The sequence below is a fragment of the Lissotriton vulgaris genome, chromosome 7 (genome assembly GCF_964263255.1).
Source record: "Lissotriton vulgaris chromosome 7, aLisVul1.2, whole genome shotgun sequence".
In the NCBI taxonomy this organism is placed as follows: domain Eukaryota; kingdom Metazoa; phylum Chordata; class Amphibia; order Caudata; family Salamandridae; genus Lissotriton; species Lissotriton vulgaris.
Window position 1 is genome coordinate 1,570,862,663 of NC_141695.1, and position 27,534 is coordinate 1,570,890,196.

Sequence of the window (27,534 nt, forward strand, 5' to 3'; positions counted from 1 at the left end):
TATGATATATATTATTTTACTGAAATCTTTAGCAGCAAGGAAAAATCCAACATGGATGACGCAATACTAGTACACATAACACAGAGGTTATCATTCAAGAGTCTATATGACCTAGTTGTAAGGCCACCACTTATAGAGCATGAGATAGTAAAACAAACTCTGCAGAGAAGTACATTTTCTCTTCATTGCTCTAAAGCAAATTTCCATTGAAGTAAACCTCTCGTATTCAAAGGCTTGAGTGCATCCTTGAAGTAGCCGAAAACGGATAAGAAGAGAAGAATCCATATAGAATCTGGCATGGCTGCCAAGGATGAAAGATCCCATCCGAGAAATGAAATGAACTCCAGACTAAGCTGAAAAGAAACACAAAGATGGTAAATACAGGGTGAGGCAGGGTGGAAGAATTATTTCCTTCTTGCCTTTAATAGAATCCAAAGCACCTGTCATATTAGTGCAGAAGATTTCGATTCTATTACAAGACCAAAGGCTTGATTATAACAACTTTAAAGCTTTGTAATGACATTGAAAGAAACATGCTGTATAGGTTTGTAGTAAAAACATTTTCAAATAGATATTTGAGACCAATCTGCTGCTTTAAAAATGTCCTTCAGAAGTCCTGAAGCAATGTAGGTTTTAGTCCCCATGGCTTCCCATGCTAACTTAGCTCCAAAAAAGGTTACGTCAATACCAGCTTCAGCCATAATCCATCTGACCTATTTTACTAGAGTAGACAAGGATACTGGATTGTACGGCTTGTTAAACAATCAGGAGGATGGAAAGCAGAAGTTTGGGACTCATAAAAGCATAAACAGCAACACACAGCTTTTTAACATCCTGGATAGAAAAAATAAATAGATAAGAGTCTTTGAATATCTACTGCTAGAAATATAACAATGGGTTGGCTAAATCGACAAACGTTTGCATTCTGGGGAGGATGCAGCATCCCTACACCCCAGTAAGGAAAATGCTGAAAACACATGTAGTTTCTTTACCCCTTGCATGCTGCCGCGATTCCGCGCCTGTGCGGCAAAATCGTGAGTGGGCGGGTTTATGACGGCCCTCAGCCGTCATCAGCACACGAGCGCCGTAGTGCATGACGGATGGGGGCCGTCATCAGCATGCAAGGGGTTAACAGTGGTTTAAAGACAACCAGATGTTCTGACTTTTTGTAGTTTGATTGGAGATTATGATCTCTTCACTGCACGGTTAGAAATATCTGTTTCTGTTTGTAGGATAAGAGTGCACATGCTTTATGTATTATATATGCTGTTTGTTATCTATACTGAACTATTTTCAAATGTCATGTGACAATGACAGTCATATAAGCAATCTTGAGATGTTTATATATGTTGGTCATGCAGAAGAGATGAGGTTATGTACCTTAAGAGGATTTGTAGTTGCTGGTGATATCTTCACGTGCACCTGAGCCCACACTTTTAGTACTTATGTTTTGACCAACAGCTCTGGAGTTGCTGTCTGCTCTTTCCTTCTTCGACGTTTTCGGCTCGATGACCCAAGAAATTACATTCGCACTCACTTCTGCATACACAAAACGGCCATCGTACTTAATGTCCACTTTGCCTTCCTTTATCGCACGGACGGGGGTTGGACCACAGCAAAATATTCCTGTTGGGGAGTTAAGAACAAATTAGCTTACCAGAGCAGAGCAGGGGCATAGAATCAGATGCTTTAAAGCATATCCGAGAAAAGCAAGTTTCAAGAAATATTTGTTTTTTAAAATATTGGTATTACCATCACTAAGCTCTTGAGGAGTTGGATCCACCACCTGCCATCCACCATAACCTGATGAAAGATCATTTCTGGCCATCCAGCATTCATTCCATACATGGAAATTCCTGCAAAATGGAGTACACAAAATGAAATATTCTTATAGCTGTAGTAGACCTGATGTTGAATTCTATTACAAAATAGGGTTCTTTCATTCAACACACTAAGAAATCAATGGAAAGTAATATGAATATAAGAAATCATTAATTCTCTTTTCAGGTTCATTCACTTCACTGGGTCCTTTAAATGAGAGCTGACCGGCCCTCACTCCTAGTTTATCAAGAAGATGCTGTCACCTTCTTCAAACAAAGTGCTGCCACTTAATTCCTGTCCACTAATTCTAAGGCACATAAAAGTATAGATGTTGCCAGTCTTTGTGGAATCCTTTCCTGCCTGAACCTTTCTCACCAGATCTCACGTGTCCTTGTTATGGCTACAACCAAACTTGGCTACTGTAAATACTTCTGCAGGTTTTCAGGCAAACGCTTCTAGGTTTGTTTGCAGCCTTCACCCAGTGCTAATTACAGAGATAACAGGAACTGCACCCCTCTCCCCACAGTATAGCCCAGACAATCCTTGAACCAGGACACTCCAACCTAGACTGGGGAGTAAGGAGGGTATCTCAATAAACTACTGCTGCTTAACAAGGCAGAGAAAGTCATCTCAACCTGTGCACAGTAATAATTGTTTGGGTCAGATGGCTTTCTGTGTCAATTTTCTAAAGCATTTAAGAATGTTTTAGGGCAATATGTCATAAATTACTAGGAAGCACTACAGTGAGTGCATCTGCCCAATATACCTAGCATAGAAAAATCCTGATAATTCTGATTCTGAAATCATGCAAACTGGCCAACAATTATGTTTATATCAACATTGGTGCCTAATCAACTTAGATAGTACGTTGTCTACCAAAGTATTGGTCATTAGAATGCTCCTTCTTACACCACTATTTGTCATTCCATTCCAGTCCAGATTTATCCCTGGCCACATGACCATACATAATTTCAGATGGTTTCAGTGTGCGTCAAGGTCCAGCCCTCCCTCCCTGTTTGGAAATACCCATTGTATGGGGGCTGGTCCACTCTTGAGGTTCGGACCAACTTCACCGCTATGTAGGCAAATTTAGAGAAGGAGGTTGAGTGTGTCTAACCGCTAAGTTGCAAGGAGACTCAACGTCCTAGTTGCTTGTTTTGATTTTTAGTTTTTAGTTTTCATTTTTTCCTCTGTGGTAGTCAGTTCCATTATGCATGATTTCACTATATAATGTTACAGAAAGGTGCCATTCTGATATTATTATACATTTTTGGTATGTGGTAGACAGCCGACACGTGTTTCGCCTCCTACATTACTATGTAACCTGGGGCTTTTTCGAGGCTCGGAAAATAATCTTCAGTTCTTGGAAATAATTTTTCTTTGGCACTCAAATAATCAAAGTCATACAGGTCCTTAAAGTTCTGACAAAATTCTCCATCACGCGTTAACTCCCTGCTATGGGGTTTGCCTTTCGGTGTTATATGATGAAAACATATATAATGGAACTAGCTACAACACAGAAATACATCGAAAATAAAAAATAAAAATAAAAACAAGACAACAATGACTTCGAGTCTCTTTGCAGCTTAATGCACAGACACACTCAATCGCCTCATTATTTCAGATGGGTCTTTGCAACATTCCACAACGTCCACACAGCCGGCAAGGCTGTATTAGCCACATTAGCTGCATGGAAACCTTCAACTTGGTGTAGAGGCCATTCCAGGCTGTGGTCTTGAGAAAATGGCAGAGGGCAGGCACTTTCTATCCATGTTGTTGTTACTGTACATTGAACCTAAAGCTTGCTTACAGAGGAACAAAAAGCGTTATCGTCTCTCGTGGACCAGAAGTGTTCCCTGTCTCCATTTGCCACACTGTGGGGCAGGTTTCCTGCTTACTATAGGAGAAGTATTTATGTAGAGAAATGTGCACGGAGAATGAGTGGAATATGGAGTTTACTCTGGGCTATAAATAATATACTCTGAATGAAGGTGTTCTCACTGACTGACAACACCGACATTGTGGGCCAGCATCTGGGATTGGAACGAATAAGAAATTAAAATAAACATCTGGGCATTAATATCTGCTGAACCCTAGATGTGCTAGTTATGAGCAAATATGAAAAGGGTCACACATTGATTTGCAACTTTGGTCTAGATATGGACCCAACCAGTATATCTTCTTAGATGTATTGTGCTTTTGTAGATGCTTGTCTTGCTCTGGTTCTTGTATTTCTTCTCAGATAGTCTCAATGTGCCTCATGGCAGACCTTATTACTAGATTGATTATGGCATAGTTGTGTGTGGTGAATGAGAAAGGTGCTTACTGGCCTGGAGCATGAAATATATATCCTTGGGGCTCATGCTCAATTTGCTAAAAAAAAAACGGTTGTACTCTCTCCACTATAGTGTGCACAAATAGTGTGATGTGCCCGTAGTTCACTTCCGAGTCACTTCTGGTTACATTTTAAAATGAACAGAAGTACCTTACAACCAAATTACCATTAAAACTGTAGGTTATTTCTTCAGGAATGATGCCTGTTTTACACTGGGGAAGTTTGGGGATGTTGACGTACTAAATACACTGGAAATATGTGTTTATATACATTTCAAAAATACAATATTCTTAAATAATTCCCTTGATCTGGCTACTTTACACCGAGCATCCTGGGATTTCAGATTTATAAATAAGAAACCAACCAAAACATGCTCAAAGGCCTGTCAGCAATATACAGAACCTGGGATGTGCCTAGCCTAGTCCACCTACAAAACACACCACACACAAGAACTTATATATTCACATTTGAAGAGACAGAGGGCCCAATATCATGGTTGGATCCATTGGAGATTTCCAGAAAACTATACAGTATCAGTCTCAAGTGAAGGACTATCAATGCTACTCAAAGCCTTGCAAGAAGAAGCATTCTGTGTAGGTCTGGATCGGAAACCAACATCAACCCTCGCAGAATTGTTCAGACCATCCCCACAACTGCAGGAGGTCACAACTGAAACATTTCCTTATCAACTCATGACTAAAACTACTAGAATTATGCAGCAATTTAAGAAAAAATGGAATGAGTTGACTAAACAATCAGCAAGGTAAAGTACATTTTGTGGTGTGATGTGCCAAATTTTGTGGAAGTATTATTTCACTATTTTGTCATTTTAGCACACATTTTTACTGGCTGGGCAACAATTTCACCTCCATGGCAAAAGTTTAATGTGAATACAGCAACATAATGATGACCGAAGTTGTCTTAAAGATAGGGCGCATTGCTCCTGTGTCTGATAGCACCTTTAACAGGGTGCTCCAGGTGCAATAAGACACAGTGCACCCTATTATAAATAATGCACTGCCCACAGGGAAGACTAGAACTTGCTGCTGCCTTCCGGACACTTTATTAGTGAAAGGAACAGCAATTGTTTGAAGCAGCCATTCCTTCTTTCACAGTGCAGGACGCACTCGACCTACACTTCCAAAAGGGGGCAGAAATCCCCCTACAGGCGGATTCTGTGAGTGACTACACATGCCTACAAGGGAATGTCTTGGGGGTACATGGCACCCACCTGTAGCCCCATTCCAATGGCATGAGATTTTATCGCAGATACTATAACGATCACTCAGATTTCTGAGTTGTCTGTGCACTTTGCTAGTATTTTTTCATTTTGATATTGCTTTACAAAGGGAATTCATTCCAGGACTGGAATGTTATATGGAACATCATCCTCACCATATGCTATCACGGGTTTCTTCCTTCAGTTCTTTTCCATTTTTGTCGTAGTAAATGTCTACATCCAGATTTCCATCTGTGTCATGGGCGGATTCAAAATTGGTCACCACTCGGGTAGGAATTCCAAGGCACCTCATTACTGCAAAGGAAAAATAGAATGTCACATCAGTGGTTGAGCCACTCATTTGATCAAAAAAACATTTGATATGCCCATGATTAGGACAGGATATTAGTTTTGGGAAAGAGTGATGCTTACACATGCAACATATATGAACTCAGAGAATGTGCAGATGCTGCTTTTGAGGAATTGCATTTGACCAAACTATACAGAAATATGTCAGTATCACAACATTGTAAATTGTACATTAAACACTTTCTGATCTCTTGTTGATTTAAGGGTGATACTCATATTAAATTTGCTTTTGGATATCATTTTTTCTGACATACTGCTAGCTTGTACTCGAGCTGGATTAACATCTAATATTGTTTATCTAGTCCTATAGAAAGTGGATGAATATTTTGATTCCAGTTCCTAGTCTGTAGATTTGGATGCTATGGAAAGTTTGAAGCATATAGTAATCCTTTGTACTACAAGTAGTAATCGGGCATTAACTTTATATTTAGTCCTGGACATGCCTATCACATAGTCAACTGATCATTCTCTTCTAAACCCCTATCATCTCCTTGACTTTATCTTTCATTATATCTAGTTGTGCAAGAACTAGTGAGTGACATTCTCAGTATAGATTGTGATCCAGCAGCAGGCAGTTTCATTGTGTATCACACGCTATATACTTTCTTTACATGGCCTCCAGGTGAAGTGCCGATATCATGTGATGGTAGGGAAAGGGAGCTGGAAACCCTCGCACTAAGTGAGCTTTCAGTTTGTTTTCGCAAGCTTTAAGCAGCCGAAGTCAATTAAAGGGTGTGAAAACATCCAAAGACTTCAGCAGCAGGCTGGGCAAGTTTTTGATTTTTATGGAGGATGAGGGAGATACTTGTGGCAGGGGGCAAAAGTGCCTCTCAGGCAGTTATCACCATGAAGATCTGCCACCTCCCACAGCCTCCCCCCTCCTTACACACTGATTTTGTTTTAAGTTGGCAGGACTGCATCTGGATAGAAGTTTTTTAATTTTTGGACACTTCACGACTGAGAAGTTCACTGCCAATGGTCTTCTTCATTTAGCTTAGGGTACCCTCTGTGATTCCCGCATATGCCGGGACTGCCTTTGTTCTATCCCTTACAACCACCTTCCCCATGACATTGTTTCCATGCTCGTTTGCCCTTGATCTTTTCTATTGCTTCAGCAAAAACTCCACAGAAATGGTAGATGGGCTGAATGGGACTTGGCCATGTAGTCAAAAAGGTGGGCAGAGATCCAGAAATGAAACTGAATTTGTCTCCACCCTCAGTCTCCATGTTACAGACTAGTCATTTTGTCTGTTTTTTTTAATTTATTTTTGAAAGTGGAATCTTTCATATCCCACCATGGGTCTAGCTTCAAAATGTTCACTTAGATCCACAGATGCAAAAGAGAGCCTGTATCATTTCTCAGATGTGCATGCATATAATGGAACATCTCAATGACTCAAAAAACAAAGTTAGCCGCTCTAGTACCTGTACACAAGACGGATGCAAATACCCAGCACTGTCCGTATTTCACTCCTTTGAATCCCGACGAGGCCCACTGTCGCAGAATGGCCACACTGCTGTTCCAATCTGATGGGTTTTTTCCATCTTTGTACTCTCCACTCCAGTTGCCTTCCACCACTCCATTCTCATCATTAACATTTATCTGGAGAGTAAAATATTAATAGCTTAGGTATAGGGAAAAGGTGACAGGAAATTGAAAACAAAGCCTACTGGTCTTTACCATGTAATATTGTAGAATTTAAATAGAGCTCCATACTCCTGCTGACACTGTTCATATACTGGTAGAACATATACCTAGAAGTCATCTAAATGGAAACAATATATTTGGTAGTTGTCCTCAAAATGTGATTTGGAGCCAGCCCTTCTGATCCAAAGACATAGTGCATTCCTGTCTTCCTTTATCTTCTGCAGAATGTTTAATTGCAATATAAAAAAGCATTGGCAATGCCAAAATGTCTGGCCTTAATGGAATGTTGTATGGTAATGTGAAGCATTACAAACCAGACCTAAAACTCCATGTAGGTTAATGCCTGCCCTCCTATCACCTGTACTGCATACATTATCTAGCTATCTAAGACACTGAAATACCATTCCAATGTCATGTGTGTGCCACTGAAAGTTCATGCTTTGGAAGCTGGATAAATAAACTAAATGATCACAGCTGCATGGAGGGTTAGCACTTTTCTTTTGTGGAAGCATACAACATCTCCGCAATCAACACATGTACTCCTAGCTCCCAACATGTGAGCGGGGCAAAGCACCCTCTCAAGTATTGCTCACATAATCGTTTGACAACAGCTGCGCTACCAAGCCAGACCAAAAAAACACATCTTACAGGAATGTTTTCTGACAATATAGACATGCTTCCAAACAGTCCCTACACTGTAGGTTATCACAGTTTTGATTAACTGTACTTGAATATGGTATGATGTCTGCATTTAAAGGACAAACTGATAGAGCAGGTTATCTGGTCATTCGAAACTGTGTGAAAGTTACAAATTCAGTCTGACTGTGTTGAATGTGGGCTGGATACAGGGACCAGGTTAGTTCCTCTGAAAACGTTACCTTCTCAAAGCCCTGCACAAAGAATCCAGTTTGTGGTTGAGGAGGCTATGAGGAGACTATGAGGAGAAAGGCAAGCATCGCAGATGGTCGCCGATGTAGCTCAAAGAGAAGGCCAGGTGTTGTGGATGGTCGTCGATGTAGCAAGAAGATCCTGTTGGGTGGCATGATGTTTGCTTCTGGAGCTTCGCGTTGGCAGTCACCATGGGCTGTCGATATTGTAGCATGAAATGCAGATCTTGTATGGGTGCTTGTCACTGGTGGCCACTGTAGTGCAGAGAGTTGAGTTCACCAGAGCTTCACTTTGGCGTTTGGAGTGGACATTAAGATCTTGGCATGGACGGATCGGTTTGTGGTCGTGAAGATTCCAAAACTTCAGGTCTTCTCCTTTTCTTCAAGGAGGAGCTCAACTGATACCATACCAGGGGTCCAGGACCTGGAAGACACCTCTTAGGCATCAGAAACTGAATCCAGCAGAGGCCATCAGGGCTCAGACAGCACCAGTTGCAGGTCCAGGCAGGTCCAGTGCAGCAGATCAGATTAGCTTTTGAAGGGTGGTCTCTGGAACTTGTCGAGTTCATGTACCTCAGAAAATGAGGCTAGCTAGCCCTTCGAGTCACTTAGGTAGACAGTGATGAAGAAAGCAGGCCCAGTCATCCTTCTCAGTCAACAGGGCAGGTCTCAAGCAGTAGGGCAGTCCTCTAGCAGCAGGACAGTGCTTCTTCTGTATGTCCATAGGTCTAGTATTGTGCTGAAGAGTGGGTCTGAGGGTCCCATTTTTATACCTGATGCCAGGTTTGAAGTGTGAGAAGCTTCTGGAATTCTCTGACTCCCTGGCCTTTTCCCAGACTTCTGTAGTCACAATAGGCTAGCGAGGTGTTCTTTGTGTGTGATCTGAGGCAGTGTCTTTGAAGTGCAAGAGTGACAGATGATAGCTCAGCTCTTCTCATCAAGCTGGGATGGCACATCCTGCCAACACCCAAGTCCTCTACTGTGATACTGTCTGGGAAGTATACACAAAGACCAACTAGCAACTATACTAGTCATGTGAAGCAGGAGTGAGACTGCAGGCAGCAAATAAATTAGTACAACAAAATGCAAATTGCTAAAAGTGGCATTTTCAGAATTATTCCTTAGAATCTGCCTTTACCAGTAAAAATGGTTTTATATTACAATTCTTCAGAAAACAAACATGAAATTCTTACCTGCTCCCAAACAAAAGGTATCGCATAATAAATGTAAATAAGATAACCCAATGTTATCCATTGGAATAAGTAGGCCTTGCCATGGTGAAATAATTAATTTGAGGGGGTTTTCACGACCAGGGCATGTAAAACTTAAAACAACATGTCCCAATTTTTAAATACGATGCACCCTGCAGTATGTGCTGTTAAGGGCCTACCTTAGGGATGACTCATATGCATTAAAAAGGAAGGTCTAGGCCTGGCAAAAGGTTTATTTTGGTAGGTCGTAATGGCAGTTTAAAACAGCGCACACACGCTGCAATGGCAGGCCTGAGTCACATTTTAGAGGGCTACTTGAGTAAGTGGCATAATAAGTACTGCAGGCCCACTAGCAGCATTTAATTTACGGGCTCTGGGTGCTTGAAGTACCACTTTATTAGAGACTTACAAGTAAATTAAATAGTCTAATGGGGTGAAAGACAAATTTGTCATCTTTAGAAGAAAGAGCAAAGGCACTTTAGCACTGGTTAGCAGTGGTGAAGTGTACAGAGTCTTAAACATATGAAAAAAGATTCAGAAAATAGGAGGGTGACCCTGCAGAGAGGGCCAGGCTCAACAAACTGCAAAAGCACAGCATAGCCGATACCCTCACTCCCACAGCCCCGTCCAAACACTTCTACAAAACTTCACATCATGGTCTATGCTGATGTAGGGATAATGCAACAAGATCATAACGAGTAGCTCCACCTTCCACACATACTCATACCAAATTTCAGAAAGAAGAGGTAAGCACATAAGAAAATAATATTCAAAATAAAGACCACAATGTGCCTGCTGTGAAAGTATTTAGAGATCCAACCGGGACCATGAACACCCCTCTGCATTTTCAAGAAAAAAGGGCTCGCATAATGACTGTTGAGATCATGTCTCTGGCGTACTCTACTAATCTATCAAAATGCACCTGTAAAGAGTCATCAGAGGCTTATTACGCACCTCAGAACCATGCCTGCAGTGCTATATGGCAAATAATGGATATATTTAACCCTGTAGAAAAGGTTATGTCACCACAGGAGATGTTAACTTAAATAGCTTTCATTCACCATACGATCCATAACTGGCTGACACACATAAACATCAAAGAGGCAACCTGTCACTAACTTAAGGTACGAAGGGTAAACCAGACTTAACATATAGTATATGATTCTGACCTAATCCTAGCTGCACATTCTAAATGCTTCCAGGATTTAAGGCATGATTTTCCATGTCAGAGAAACACAATCTAAAAACAATATTATATAATAATAAAAAGGAAGCGTATGGATTATATAATTTTCCTGCCCATGTAAATTGATAGGCTCAATTTGTGGCATGGTAATTTTAAAATATTGTCATCAAGCAGCTACCTACCAGAGGTGTATTTTCAAAATACTCTTAGGATCATCATTCAAAACACTCAGAATTGATTCCAAAGTTCAAATGCACCATATTTCTCTCATCAGCCTCAACACATTAAATTCAACTCTAGGCTGCAGTATGCTTTATCGAAGATCTTTGCAAGTACTACAGGACTGCCCTTACCACCAGAGAACAATACTAGCTTCTTACAGCTGACTGAATCACATTGTTGCACCATCCACATGATGTTGCACCATCCACAAGTTTTGCTACTCTGCCATACTTGGCAACCAAGATTAAGACCACCAGTAGAGCATCAATGAAATACAGTAGCTGCACAATCCAGTTAATTCAAAAGTCCTTTGACAGTTTAACAGCGACAGCTTAGCTTTGCTATCTGGAACTCTTGTTGATGGCATATCCTTGATCTTGATACGCTATCCATTGTAACGTGATGAGAACGATAGATTTTATATCTATTCGACGTGTAGTTAGGCATGACATATTAATCAACAATGCATTCTCTTACCATGGCACTGACGACTCTGCTCACATACGCTGGGCTGCTTCTATTGGAAATGTCTGTAGATGGGTTGTTACGGTAATTCAAACTTTTGTCAAGAAGCTGCAGGCAGATTTCCAAAATACCATCCTCAAACTAGAGTGTCAGAGGGAGGAAATGAGGCAGAGGATTAAAATATAGGTAATATTTCTAAAGATATATGGAGCAGTCACGGACAGATAATGAAAGCACAAGGCTAACTCTTGCAGTGTACTTCCAAATCACAAAAATTAAAGATCAATATGCACTGGTATACTTTCTTTCTCTTTTTGTCTCCCCCCCTCTGGTTCTAGAGACACCTTATAGTTCCATCATCCCTTAAGTGACCAAGGACATTGCAAAATAAACCATGCAAGTATTATTTACTAAGCTTGCTCTTCAAATGGAAAATGTAAAAGCTCGATAAAATAAATTAACTCTGGGAGACCTTGAGTGAATAATAGCTGAGGATGAGACAAGTATATTCAATGTTTCCTGCTCTATCAAACCTGGCCAAGAAGGTTCAGGTTCCAATTGATATTTTGGTGCAGTTAAACAAATCCCTTTCTCAAACATGGTTTGCACGTTTGAAATGCCATTAAACCTTGGCCAAGTGCATATGTGGGGGCTTTCCTCTGGTGTTGAGCACGGGGGGAGAGTAGTTAGTGGTTAGTAGGGTCTCAGGTGTTTGACGTGGTGAAGGTATTGTAACTGTTAGGAGGGAAATGTGTATTCCTTAGGTTTCCTAGACATATATTTGGGTTTCCCCTTTCCAAATTTCCCTCTACTAAGGTGCATGGGGAACTGGACAATGCCATGCCTCTACATATTCATTTATATACAAGGTACTTAGATATGTAGATGTGTAATTAAGAATAGTAAATCCATATTCACCTATGAATAATTACCTTGATAATATAGTTGATATATTAAATGCAATAGTTATGTAGGTTAATATATACATCTCAGGAGGATATTCACAAAGGTAACTTACACTTGTGTGTAATTTACATGTGCTATTTAATCTTGCACATTTGAGTAACTCAGTTATTCACAAAATCTACAAAGAAAATCACTAAAGATTTAAATTTGCAGGGGCAGTCTCTTGAAAAAGAGATAGAACCAATTGTATATGGTATGTTACTACTGCCCAAAAAAACAGTAGTACGTCCACTACACATGGCCAGCCACTGAGCATTACACTGCCACAGAAAATAATGAAGATGGGAGCTTAAAATAAAACCCCATAGGAACAAATATTAAATTAGATTATTTAAAATAGTGCAAATATAAATAAATAAAATGTAATGTTAAAAAATATATATATATGAAAAAGCATGAATTATTTAAATATAAAATATCCCAGCAACTTTTTTTCATGTAAAATTATTATAAGATTTATCATTATAATCAACAAACTTTTAATTAATTCTATACATCACTTTTAATGAGTATTAATTTATAATAATGAAGTTGGGAACTTAAGATAAAACCCTCATTGGGTAAAAATATTAAATTAAATTATTTAAAATAGTTAAAATATAACAAAATATAATGTAATGTTAAAATATATATACACACGAATAAAACATGAATTATTAAAATATAAGCATTAATTACTCCATATGTGAGCTGGAGAACTTTTGCTACTTTTTCGAGACCTATTTAACATTAGTAAATTTAGAAGTAGAGTTCTTGAATAGGAAAGGGATTACCCTATTGTGGGTTGGTGTCTGTCCCTCCTTAAACCCCTCTTCAACCTTACCTTAACCCATCCTTACTATTCCCTAAACTCCACCTATTTCATTGTTCAGCCACTACCCCAGTTCCTTGGACATTTAGTACTAAGGAGTAAACTTACATGTGTGAGGATGTCCCATAGAAAAGATAGGAAAGATGGAGGTAGAGATGTACACTCGTACGTTTGTGAACACCCTTTTGTAGTACTCTCATAGTTGTGTAGTAGTATTACTAAACACATTACAAATTCCAGTTTGTGAATATGCCTCTCTGTATTTTGATATACAACATCCAAAAAGAACAGCCTTCCAATTCTGCAGCATACTCAATCACTGAATCATTGTGTCTCACAGCTCCTTGAGCCACAGTTCATATCAGACAGCCAAAGAAAAGTGTCTAGTCATGAAAACGATTCCACAGACCTGATGCTGTGTCAATGGACCACAATGAGAAGCTTTGCTGCAAACTCACATATTTGATCACTGATTTAAATACATCCAGTCCCAAGCCTTTTTAACTGAGAAATCAAGCTAAACCCAAAGCTTTCCATTTCAATAATGAACCTGATGTACTGTACATCAGATTGGGAACCTGGAAGCTGGACTAGTTAGTGCACACTCCTTGGACTCTTTTTTAGCTTCTTCCAGGAGAACCTGGCATTCATGTATCCAGCTAGAAAGTTAGAAATGCTTCTTTAGAAACTCACCTCCAATCACATTTGCAACAAACAAACCCTTTCTGCACTTCACGTATTAGAATCTAGGGTAGTGCACTGTTTTCATATATCAGAGGTGGGAGGCACAGGTTCAGAATGACTGCATCCATGCCAGAATTTCAGGATAGCAACAAAAGATAATTCACGGTCAGAGAACCTCAATTGCACTTATTTGCATAGTCAGAACTAATCCTTCAAAATCTGTCATAGATCCAGCATTCATATTGCTTGTTGTCACACCTTGTATATATCCATGTAATATGATTATCAGTGAATTTGTTTATTCCCATCACAGAAACCCATAATTTATACTTTCAGATTCTGATTCTGACAGTACAATTGTAATGCCAGGCAAATGGGTGGTTGAAAAGAAATCAATCATATCATTCTGTAAATGGCACCTTACCTGTCCATAGATCCACGAGCGACCTGTGATATACTTTGAGTGACCAGTGAACAGGGTACCATTTTCGTTCAGGACATATTCAAACCGCAGAGCTTCATTGTTCAGAAAGACATCATCATCTGAGGGAAATTGAAACGCAGAAGTGAGTAGCTGCTCATAAATACAAATATATCCAAGGACAGTGTGTTACATTTTGTGCATAAATATGTTGTCTTGTTATATTCAGATGTTGGGGTGTGATCTTGCCACTGAGGGTGCTGATGTTAAACCCAATCCTAGCGCAATGCTGTGTGAGTCATCTACGTTAGAGTCTAAATTCAATCACCCACATACTGGAGTGGAAACCCTGATCTTGGTGTTTTGGACTATGAATGTATTTTTCTCATATATGGGCATTAAACGATCTTTTCATGTTCCTGGACCCAGGACCATTCTTCCAAATTCATGGTTGCAAAAAAACATTTTTCTTGATTCTAGAACATGGAACCATCCTCCCACATTGATGGAGCCAAAATTATTTGTCTTACTTTACAAATACAGAACCATTCTTCCACTTTCATGAACTTAAGTATATTCATCCAGATTCATAAAAAAATTGTGTTCGCCCTCATTCATCGACAGATAACCATTCTTTCAGAATCATGGACACAGAACCATTCAGTCAGATTCAATGAAACATAACCATTCTCCCTCATTCGTCTTGGAGAACCAATGTTCTTCATTCAGAAACATTATTCCACATTCATATATTTAGAGCCGTTCTTTGATGTCTATGGGCGTGGAGCAACTTCACTTCACTCACGGACACAGAATCATTCTTCCACTTTATTGGACACAGAACCATTCATCCAGATTCATGGAAGCACAACCATTCTCCTCACTCATACATACTTAACCCCATCCGCGCTAAGCGTTTTCCCGCTGTGCGCTAAAGATTCGCAAATCCCGGTTTACTCAGCTCAGCTCGTCATGAGCGTACGACAGGCGTACCTCATGAGCGTGGAAGGGGTTAACCAGCCGTCCATATTCATAGTCAGAGAACCAATCTTCCACATAAATGCGCTTCAAACAAATTTTCCTTTACTTCTATTCTCATGACATAGACACTAGTTCTTTGGGACTGCAGCAGAATATTTTATCATATTAATTTTACCTCCGCCCAGATTTTGCTCAAAAACATGATGAATTCTGTCCTACCTGAACACCAAGGGTTGAAGAGCAAGACGAAGTCCCCAAGCTCCTGAGCAGAATTCTTATTGATCTCAAGTGACAAAGTGTACCATCCAATGATGGCATTGGCTGGTGTGAACAACGAGACTTCCAGGGAATTGCCTTTGTTGCTCTTCACAGTTGCACCCCAGTTGTTGGCTGATGCCTGTTTTGAGAGTGGGGCTTTTGTCTTTTTTCCAGATCCTGTGGAAGAAAAACTGGGTTAGTTTGAAGAAGAGTATTTAACTTTAAGCTTAAGGCTGGAATTGTATACATCATTGATTTATTTTAACTGTTTATCTTTCCAATTATCAATTGCTTATATAAATGCTTATTCTACTGAACTTAAACTGAAACAACCTAAAGAAGGAGAAATGTGTAGTACAAATTCAGCACTGCTGCCTGATAGAACGAGGCTTCATTAAATCAGATATGGTTACAAAATAGGTACATTTATTTTTAGTTGTAAGATGTTAATGATGTGAAGGATTGTGTAACATATGATTTATAGGGTATTTGACATCTATCTTTTAAGAGACGGCATTTGAGTTAGTTTGACTTTACTGGATTTAGAATTTGATATTCCTTAACCATCGCAGGAATGTGAGTATTTTGAAAAGTTTGTTACATTGTGCGAAAATTGTTCTCTTTGGGAGTGTAACTTTATTAAGAAAGCTGATCCTAAGAAAAGGTCAATGTTTTCAGAAGCTTACCACTGAGTTGTGAATTTAAGATATGAGTTGACACCAAGAAATCGAGTGGATAAGCTTTAAAGAGACAAACACTGAGTGAAAATCTGATTAGATGGGGCTGAACGTGGTGCAGCTGTGTTGTCGAATTATTGAACCGGTAGTGGTCGATCTCCTGCTCAGTCATGTATTCGAAATTACATGATTGGTTGTGTTAACATTGGCTTGTGTGATATTCATATTTGTTTAGCAGCTTGTTTGTGGTGTCTTGTTTATTTTTGTTATGTGATTGATGTCAAGAATCTCATGCAAACGAACAGAGTTAGAATTTTCGCAACTTTGAAAAGTTAATAAAATGTAATTTGAAAAATAAAACGACTACATAGTAGCTGCTCTGCTACTTATTATAAATCGGTTCTTTGACTGCCAAGCGCACCTGATGTTGTTCTATGTTAGCATATCATCTGCATGAAAAATATTAAGTCCCAAACCCGGCTAGTCGAATAAGTTTACTAAGCTTAACTAGTGCTAGGACACCCTTCTAGGGTATCTTTTGCGCTTTACAAATACATACCAACATCCTCATCACTAGATATAGGGGCATATTTACAAGCCCTGTCGCTACCACAACATCACTTTTAGTGACGTTGAATTGGTGATTGGGGCTCTACATTATTTACAAGGCAGCGATAAGCCACTTAATGTGCCTTATTGCTGCCTTGTAAATAAGGCACCATTTCACGCTATACGAATTGATTTTGATGCTGCCCCCTATTTACATGGGTGGTGTAAATAGGGGGCAGCACCAAAATAAAGACCAGGAAAAACATGATCTTACCCCTGCAAAACAGGGTTAATTTCGCCTTCTGTTTGCTGTTTCCGTGTGTGCTGCATCATGCAGCACACATAGAAACAGCAAAACGCCAATGATTGTTCATGTGAATTAAGGCATCCCTTCCTACACATAAAAAATCCTTTAGAAAAAAATGCTGTTTTGCAACTTCTGTGTGTGCCGCTTTGAGCAGCACTCATAGAAATGAAAAAAACACCATTTAAAGATTGTGTATGTGCAAGAAGGGGACCTTCCTGCACATAACCAATCTTCCCCTGCATTGCAGACACCCTTGCACTATGGTGCTAAATTTAGCACCAGCACAGGGAGAAACACAGGGCTGCACCATATTCTTGTAAATATGGTGTAGCCCGGCGTTTCTAAATTGACGGATTGTGTCATTAGCCTTCTTGGCTTAGCGACAGGCTTCCCCACTTTACTAGTAAATATACTCCCTAGTTTCTAAAAATATCTTCCCATTGAGTGTATATTTACATCATTAACTCCAATGGGGCAATATCTTTTCAAGTGATATTTAGGTCAAACCACATATGCCAGACAACATTCTGACAATATTATTCTACCATATCACCTGATGTTGATTCTTAGCTCGTTCAAAAGATCTGGCACAATAGATGGACACTATAATATGTACTTCTAGGAAAAGTTTTATTTTCCTGAAAAAATGCATGTTTTCCGGCTAATGTGCCTGTTTAAGACATGTGATGTGAATAACAACCACATGAAGACCATGGCCCTTGTACTTAGAGGCTCATTACATCAACATGGGTGGATCTCTACAATGTGTTCTTTCAAGTGCACCTGTCAGCAAAGAGATGCTCAGGTTTCCTCTATTATATATACACAAGTCATACCAGTGAGACTCACAGTGTGAAATTTACTGTTATTGGTCTGGTTGACCTAGCCCCTCCCCCTTGACAACCTCATGGTGCCTCTTCTTAGATGAGTCCTTTATGTAGTAATCATTCTTTGAATGATGTTTGTTCCACCAGTGCCTCTTTGCATTTGTGCTTCGGAAGGTTACACCAGCTCTGAGGGGGGCGAGGCCTTCGCAGGGGCAGGGCTTTCTGCAGAGAGCTGCCTAAAACCCAGCTCTGCTCCCTCCCACTCCAACTTCTCCACCACCTCCCCATAAAACACAAAATCTTGGTAAGGGTGGCACCCATATCTTGGGGTGTTTTCAAAACTTATAATGGACAGAAACTGTTCAGAAACTCCAAAGAGGAGCTGGAAACCAACCGAATGCAGGGATTTCCAGATCACCTTCCCTTTCACCATGTGATATTGAACCTTCACTGACTGACCCTGTGAAGGGAGGCGATATCGTGTGGCACATGAGGCCATTATGTATGTTGGCAAGTCTAGAGTTCCACGCACACTCTAATAAAGCCTTAGAACCCGACATAGTAGGCCCTACCAGCCATTAAAGGCCTGCCCCATTGTTAAAGGGTGTTTAGCAAGGGAGCAGGCCTTTAACGGCTTGTAGAGCCCACTACGGAGGGCTCTAAAGCTATTGGAACATAGAGGGCAGAATGTTCTAATTTGTAACAACAAAGGCCTCTCGGAGCTCGAGGTGGTTTAAATCCCCTCCGGCTCCGAGAGGCCTTTGTACACAGCACCGGCTGTGAAATGAAAAATCATTGGAATGTTGCTCTCTGGGCTTCTACCGGCCAGTAGAAGCACGAAGCACTCCATTGTCTTCAATGGAGCGCTCAACATTCCAATGTTCTAAAAAATCATTATAGCCTGTTACTGAAGGCCATTCCTAATATTAAATATTCATCCTGAGCCTCATTGACAATGAAGCAGAAGGAAAGAATTACTCGTAAAGATAAGACAGAAGAGCCGTAATGCTATTAGAACATTCCCCCCACTGAGGGTACACTATACCAAATTAAACAAGAAGAAACAGGAAGACACATATTGGAATGTTGGAGCAGAAGGTCTATATCAGCCATTATTTGTCTTCCACCACTCCTTTGTCTTCAAAGGAGTTCCAGGCATTCCCGTGTTCTGACACGATTGCCAACATTCATGTTTAAGTAATTACCAGTCTCCATGATGAAGGTTAGCTGATCCACATCATCCTGGAACCCTCTGTTGAACTGCAGGGAGATGCTAAATTCTTGTCCCCTTCTCACGATCAGGTGCTTGGTGTTATTTTCATGGGTGGAATGGGCCTTGCCATTTGTGCCGATTTGAAAGTCGGCAGATTTGAATTCTAGTGCTGAAAATTAAAAGAGAGGATATGGTTAGTAAAAATTCAAGGCTACGATGGCATATTTTTTACCCCTTCTTTCTATAACTGACCATCAGGATATATGACAAGTTGACTCGATGTAAGCCATAATATTTGCAATGCAGTTGGTTATGGGTATATTATTTGTTTTCCAACTTGGTTAATACTTTCATTTTTAAAACCAGTAATTAATATTTTATTGGAATTGTTACTGGTTCTGGTTCTAATCAGATCCTTGGATAAATCATAGAGAGGTTATCATACAATTCAAGATCGTATCTATTGTTCAATTTCTTTACTTACTAGTTTGACAATTGATACACAAAGTTGAATGTAGTGGGATAATCGAAAAATACCAACAAATCAATCAAGTCTGCTCTCACAGCTTCATTCATAGAGCTTAGCCTCTGCATTTTCCTAGTTTTAGTACCTTACCATTTATTGCACTTTGAGTGGAATAAGCTTTTTTTTTTTAATCTTCTCTATACGTGACCCTGTGAAAATAATTCTGAGCAGGGGCTGGTGGTGTATTTGGGGATGCCATATGCAATTTTACTAGTCACGGACAAAGGAGTAGCTAAGTGCAATTACTTTGTAAATAGATGGATGTGAGCGGTCTAGTCTTTCACACTCTGGCAATACCCTGCACATCACTCATGTCATTCTCATCAGTCCAAGAAGCATTGGGCATTTCCATGATGAGTGCATGTGGTACAGGATGTTATTCTAAAATCAGCACACAAAAACAATGCCAGCAATTTTTCCTGAAAAGGTGTGATCCCTTCCAACAGTAGGAGTGGAGGCCAGAAAGAAAAACAGTGTGGGAGTAATTGTTCGCCTACTAAAATAGGCTGTGTCTAGAAAAATATTATTCCTGTAAGCACAAGGAATAAAAATACAAAATACAGACTCACATCCATTCATGGAAATGAAATACGTTCTTGGAAACATTCTAATTGATATTCTAAGGTGGTGAAGCTTTTTTTTTTTACCTCATCTATAGCAGATCATTACACATATCGCAAAGATGTGGTGTGAATTCACTGTATCATATTGTGGTCGGAGATAGATCCTGCAAAAAGCGGAGTAACTCCATTCCACAATGGAAAGGAGAATCAATCACTTCCAAACCTGGTGAGGATACAAAGAAGCCAGCAGTGGCCCCTTGCAGGTAACAGCCGTGGGGTGGTGTGGCTGGGGAGGGGGGAGTGGGGATTTTTCGACACACAACAAGGGAAATCCCACCTCACCCAGCCCCACCGCCCCACCGCTCTTCCCTGCAGAATTTCTTCTAAGCCCAAAGGTAAGCGCCGAACGGGCCAAGTCCACTTTTAGTATCCGACCTGCGCTCCATCATGGTCTGCCATATTTTTCAACTTTAACTCGGTGTCGCACGATTAGATATCAAATGTTGGCGCTTTGATCTTTTCAGTGTTCGTTTTTGCTGTAAACTTTAAACATTCATACCTTTTATTCTAGTAATTAGATTTTTATCATTTTGAGGTCATTTTTTTTTAATTTATAGTCTTTTGCTAAATCGGTGGGGGATTTTTCTTGGTTTGTGTTTATACTTAATTACTGTTTTGTGTTGCATAAATACTATACATATTGCATCTAACTTAAGCCTGACTGCTTTTGTGCCCAGATACCAGCGGGTTAAGAACAGGTTAATTTAGTGACTTTTGTGGTTTTCCCTGACAAGGATTGTGGCTTTTGCTTGAACAGGGGTCACCCTCATTCAACCAACTACCCAATTTCTCACAATGACTGTATTACGGTGCAAAATAAAGGTCAATGGTTATTCTACCGAACTGTGGAGAGTTGTGCCAGTTAGGGGTATGCACCTTTCGTGCTGTGTTCTTGGTGCACCAAATAATTAATCAACACTACAGATGCAGGAGGGGCAAAAGGCTACAGCAGGGTAGCAAGAGAAAGTAGGGGGTTAGGGAAGCTCCCTGTGTGCTTGATTTGTGACGGTGTTTTCTAGTGATGGGCACCGGCACTTATTTGTAAACACAGGCACTTATTAATCAGAATCAACCACATGGTGGCGCTGTGTGTGTATTTTAAGTAACATCCATTAATGGACCATTAGACTATTGAATATAGCTAAAAAAAATTATGAATCTTGAGCTTAAAACTGCAGTTAAAAAGTGACGTGGGTGTGCCAGGTGAAGGGGTACCAGTGAACACTACCTAGGGATCCAGTACTTAATTTTTTCCAAACTAAGCACTGCCTGTCCATAAAGAAAAAAGCATGGGCGGGCACCCCTTTTAACGAAAAATAAAGAAAAGTGGGGGAAGAGGAGGGGGTAGCAAAATCACCCAGGTCTTGAGTGTGCCAGTATTTGTCCCACAGTGACATATCTGCAGATCCAATTTGGGTAGTAATTGTAAAATTGTAAATTGATACTTGTATAGCGCACTACTCACCCGCAAGGGTCTCGCGCTTGTACGAATACCGCTGTGGAACCCATCCTGGCTTTCCCTGTGAGGCGCCAACTCCTGGGCACCCCCAAGGTGGAGGCCAGGCATCCTTAGCGTCGTGGGGGCCGTTGTGGAGATTAAGCAAGCTATTGCCCAGAGTTGCAGAGTGGGACTCCATGATTGGAATAGGCACGAGGCGAGAATTATCAGGTCCGTGGAATTTTGAGCCCAAGACCCGCCGAGGCGGGGAATTGAACCCTGGTCCCGGGATAGACCTCTGCATCAGGGTCTGCCGCTCTAATCATTGATTAGCCACTCACAGCTCCTGCTACACTCACTTCTCCCATAGTACAGGGCAACACAACTAATGGAAACAGCTTGTTCTGGGCACAAGGGCATCAAACTACATTCACCCAGATTATGCTTTATCAGACTTGATTGAATGACACTATTTTTTCTTTAATGGTCTAGGTTCTACCTTCTTGGGGCATCTCTTCCTCCATTCTCAACTTTGCTTTACTGGTAATTGCTTACAATTTATGGACCTGACCTCCACTTTTGATACCACTTTAGAACTTTCCTTCTCACTGACTTTTGTCACTTTGTATCCCTTTGTATAAATGTATTCCATATTTAACTTAAAAGTTTTAAAGATACCCACATGGGTCTGATTCACATGGTATAAAACACCAAATGAATAAAGAAGGAAAGAAATAAGCACGCTGTCACTCCATCTTGGGTCGGAGGTCATTCAAGACACATCTCTGTTGTTTTGTATAATACAAAAGAAAATCTATGGATACCCTTAATTTCACAAACCAAAATATTTCAGAAGTCCAGCATCTTAGTCAAGTCTAAAAAATATAAATCAACAAAACTTTAAGACAAGCGGTGATGAGGTACCATGCTGCCTACTCTCAGGTTACACATTTCTAAACTGTACCAGTGAACTCCAGCTCTAATTTGTAATAATATCAGCACACAGTGTCTGTCTGATATTGTTCTTAGAATCGTATTATATTCTCCTTCAAAAAGAAGGGTGGCCTACAAGAAACACAGCCCGCTAATAATAAGTGCAGCCCACCACCCTAGACAATCATAATCACAGTCGTCCCTCCTTAAACAGCTCAACTTATAACAGTTCTATCTGATCTTCTCACCCATAATCAAATTTTCGTAGGGTCCTCCCTGGGATGTCACAGGTGCACAGGTAAGGATCCTATCAGTAATTTTCTTCATGTATTTAACACCTTCAGCGCGGCGCGAATTCTAGCGCTGTGCTGAAGGTTCTAATGAGCCAACGGGGTCATGACGGAACGGCTCCGTCATGAGCACAGGCCAACCGACGCTCATGACGGAACCGTTCCGTCATGAGCATCGAAGGGGTTAATAAGGCACAAGTGATTTTCAGTGAACCGGAAGTAAATAGTCCTGCCTTCTTCCTGTTTATAAGAATCGATTGTTAACAAGTATATTGGGAACTGGGGGGCAGATCTGCAAGAAACTAACGCAGCGCGGTGCCGCAAGTCATTTTGCTGCGCTGCGCTGCATTTGTTTCGAAGCACAGGGATGCGACATATTAACAACAATATGTTGCCTCTCTGTGCTTCATCCTGCGCTGGCGCACAAATTGCTGCCATGCGCCGGCGCAGTGCAAGGATGCCTGTGTCATGTGGAGATTGTTTTTTGGCAGGAAGGGACACCTTCCTGCACAAAAACAATCAATTGAGGTGATTTCCTCTTCCAATGTGTGCTGTAGAATGCAGCACACACTGAAAGAGTAAAAAACGAGGAGAAATGAAAACATTTCTCCTCGTTGCACCTCGCTACTCCACCTCTAGGGTGGAATAGCATTCTGACGCATTTCCAGATTCACGAATTCTTGTAAATCTGGAAATGCATCAGTAGACATGGGTGTTGTGTGGGAACACCCACAGCAACACCCGTGTCACGCCCCCTAACACTCAAAGTGTTGCGTGAACAGGGGCAATATTTACTAGCACAGGTTAAGTCACGCAGGATGACTTTACCTGTGCACTCAGCATGCTGCGCCACCGGTGCGTCACACAAAGTGATGCGCCGGCGGTTCAAGGGGCTTGTAAATCTGCCCCTGGGTGTCTAGCATAGGCATTACGGGGTGTGCATGTCGAAAAACGGAAGGAGCAGATAGCTATTGGATAGCAAACTGGATGAGAGTCAAAGAAACAGCTCTCCATTGGTTTCTACATTAACCAATGTAGGGTCTGTATTAGAAGGCCACTGCTTTGATCCCACCAGTGAGAGGTCAGATCGGGTCTGTATCCCAGAGTGCAAAGAGCGTGTATCACACTCAATAGTGAGGACATATGGGCAGATTTACAAGAACTGGTGCATCCCTGCACATTAGCAGGGATGCACCAATTAATTTGCATGACAGAAAAATAGCCTTGCGCCACCATGGATGCGCTGTGCGACGCACTGTGGCGCAAAGATAGACAGATGTGTGATGCATCTTGTCGGCGTAAGGGCAGCGCATTGCTGGAGTCGTGTCGCAAGTACGCCTATTCCTAACATGCTGCGTCACTCCTTATGCCTGCTTCAAGCAGGCGCAAGGTTTTGACGCAGTGACGTCGTAAAAGTGACGCCGGGAATTCTTGTATATTTCACTGCGTCACTTTTACGAGGCTTTCTTGCAACGGAACGCCCACCCTGCATACATTATACCTGACGCAGCCATAATGTAGCGCAGGGCTTTACCCTAGATGCGTCACGTTGTAAATATGTTGCATCGTGGCGCATTGTTTACGATGCCGCTGCATCACAGAAGTGACGCAACAGTGGCGTAAAGTCGGCACAAGGGGCTTGTAAATCTTCCTCACAGTGCTTGAGAGATAGAAACCGGGAAGAGGGAAGGTGTGGGGTAGGGGGTGCAACAATAGCAAGGGCGAAGGCATGTTTGGAGAATCATTAAATACTGCCAGTGCTTTAAATGAAAATACAGATGTGCTGTTGTGGTTCCCCACTATCCAGAGTAACTGTATCCTTCTAGGAAGTTTCGTACTGTCCCATTCAAATGTACTGCCTGTGAGAAGTGCGGGTACTCTCCCTTTAAAATGAAAAACATGCAGATACTCCGTACCTGACGGTACCTGCCCATTTAAAGGACTGAAGACTGCAAATGACACAAATGCAGTCACACAAGCAAGCATTGACACTGAAAGCAACACCTACCTAGCGGTTAGAATACAAGCGCTTAAAGAGCCTTAAAAAGAGCCGTATTGAACGAGTGTTCTGGTTGGAATCGATATGCATATCTCGATTCAGAAAGGACCACACCAAAGATGAGAGAGAGGCCGCGTGCCGAGCATAGAAGACAGGACAGTAAGGACAAGAACAAGGCGTGGTGGCTGCCGTAGGCAGGATTGCGCCCATGCCAGGATTAAGGAGGACACAGGTGTTGAGGTGTGAAGAGACAGCAGTAGCAGGAGATCGAGAGCACAGGTGCCGGGACTGAGACAGGATGGAGCCGGGCTGACAAATGTAAGCGCTGAGACATTGAGTCTCGGGAGGTGGGACTGCGGGCGCTGAGACTGCAAGAGCGGATGGTGCCGAGAAAGAAAGAAGGCGTCTCGAGAGGTGTGAATGTAGAGGATTGGAAGAGACAGTGTGGTGCCAGGACTGCCAGTGTAAGAGCTGAGACTGAAAGTGACAGGGTGTCACGAGAGCTGAGACCGAAGGCGCTGAGATTTGAAGAGACGGGATGGTGCCGACTGGAGCTGACAGGGTTTCTCGGGAGGTGAGACTGCAGACGCCGAGACTGTAGGAGACAGGATGGTGCTTGGACTGACAATGTGAATGCTGAGGCTGGAACTGAGAGGGTGGCTCGAGAGGTGAGACTGCAGCCGCTGAGATTTTAATAGACAGGATGGTGCTGCCTGGAGCTCAAAGGGTGTCTCGAGAGGTGAGACTGCAGACGCCGAGACTGGAAGAGACAGTATGGTACTGGGACCAAGAACGTGGGTAATGAGCCTGGAAGCTATATAGTGGCACGAGAGCTGAGACTGCAGACTCTGAAACTGGTAGAGACAGGACGAGAGAGGGTGGCGCTCGCGAGAAGGACTTAGGTGCTGTCGCTGAAAGAGACAACTCCACGAGAAAGTGCCAGCGCGTCTCCTTGGGCAGTCACTCCCTTGCAGATGCTTAGACTCTGAATGAGACGACGCGTAATCCGTCCCTCGCACAGGTCCAGTTTTACATATTTTTTTTATGAAGTGACTGCTTGACACCGGCACGTGATTTGCTTCGCGTGACGCATGCTTGGAAGAAATAATTAGCTCTAATTATTTGTATAATCATGCCGTTGCACCACAAGACAGGAAGACGGAATTACAGATCCATGCCTTGAGCGGACACATACATACTGTATTAATGTTTAGACACTGTCTTTAAAACATACATTTTAAAACTGAATTAAATCTTATATTCATATAGAAACCAAAGGAATACCTAATACGCCATTATTTAAAATATAATCTCCATTCTCCTATCATCTGAGCATATTTAATTAAGACATGTTTTGAAGAATTTTGCCAGTGCACATGCCATATCAAGATATTCCATATTTAACAAAAGTGCAAGTGCGTCATTGCGACAATTTATGTCATATCTTTTAAAAAGTAGTATAAAAATCAAACAGAGGGGACAGAATAAGGGATTTTGTAATGTATCTGACACGCCTTTAGAAATGATAACCACACATGCTCATTGAAACTTTTTCCATTAGCAACAGTTTAAAAAAAAAAAATCTAGTATTCGTGTGGCGTGGACCTCACCAGGCGGATAGCAGGGTACTTCATTATGAGTTGTATCAAATGCATCTCTGTTCTTGGCCATACATATACTCTCCTCTGCTCTCTTACCAATAGCTGTTGACACTTTAGTAACTTTGCTTCCCAGCTTTGTCTCAGTACTCACCTTTAGCCATGGATGGGGTGTCTCGCGGTCTTGTCGTGCAAGCTTATTTGGTCTTCGGGTCTTCTTCTCAGATGGTCAGAGCAGGTTGTATCCAGAGTACATTAACGGTGGCAGTCATTGAGTGTTCTCTTATATGCCTTAGGCTGGACCTACAGTGAGGGAGGAGTCCGTCTCGGATGCTTCCTCCTCGCATTCTTGAGAAATGACTGTCCAAGGTGGATTGCTCACATCACTGTTACATCTGCTCTTCTTCCAAATATTAGCAAGGCAGCATCACAGCCTGGTCATCTACACATCATAGGCAAAATAATTTTCCAGCTGTTAAAATGTAGTGCTTCCTCTACAATTAAATTGTTCAAATCTCCAATAAAAATCTTGATTTTTGGATTTTTGCTGGAACTTTTCAATATGTCATTTTAAACCACTGGTCCTATGATTCCTCCTAGCCCCCTTCAACATGTCCCAAATACCCCACTTTGAAGAATGGATGACTACCCAGGTCCCCGCCCTGCCCACGTGAAAAGGCAGTTCATAGGCCCCACCCTGGACTACATTTCCAGGTAACACACAGTTGTGTTGTCTCTCTTGCCTCAATCTTCAATTGATATTACCAAACATCTGCTTTTCTTTTATTTCCAAAATGTGCTTATATGCTACCTATTGTCCAAGGAGGCCATTACAGTTGTCCTGTATGACAGTTCTGTTCTAAAGCCCCCTTTAAAAAATTTTTTAAGTAAAACTTATTGTTCTCTAGGAGCTACTATTAGATTTTCCATTTGCCAACCATTGATAAGGACTTATTAATTCAGCAATCAATTATTTATTATCAAGTGAGCATACAGTCAGCATTGGGTTTCGGTACCAATCTTAAACCACAGGCTCTCTCTGGTGGAAGAGGTGTGGCGCAGAGTCCGGG

General features: G+C 41.3%; 1 protein-coding gene across 1 annotated transcript; it reads right to left on the minus strand.

Moving 5' to 3' along the window:
• Positions 1-27,082, minus strand: LOC147706016 (protein-glutamine gamma-glutamyltransferase 5-like). Its single transcript, XM_086932479.1, has 10 exons — positions 26,619-27,082; positions 19,050-19,226; positions 15,446-15,661; positions 14,249-14,367; positions 11,376-11,504; positions 7,170-7,347; positions 5,552-5,690; positions 1,753-1,856; positions 1,381-1,626; positions 1-353 (listed from the first exon to the last, which is right to left on the minus strand). Exons 1-9 carry the CDS (start codon positions 26,626-26,628, stop codon positions 1,382-1,384), a joined length of 1,317 nt encoding a protein of 438 aa, XP_086788605.1. The 5' UTR covers positions 26,629-27,082; the 3' UTR covers positions 1-353; position 1,381.
• Between the last annotated feature and the right edge of the window lie 452 nt (positions 27,083-27,534).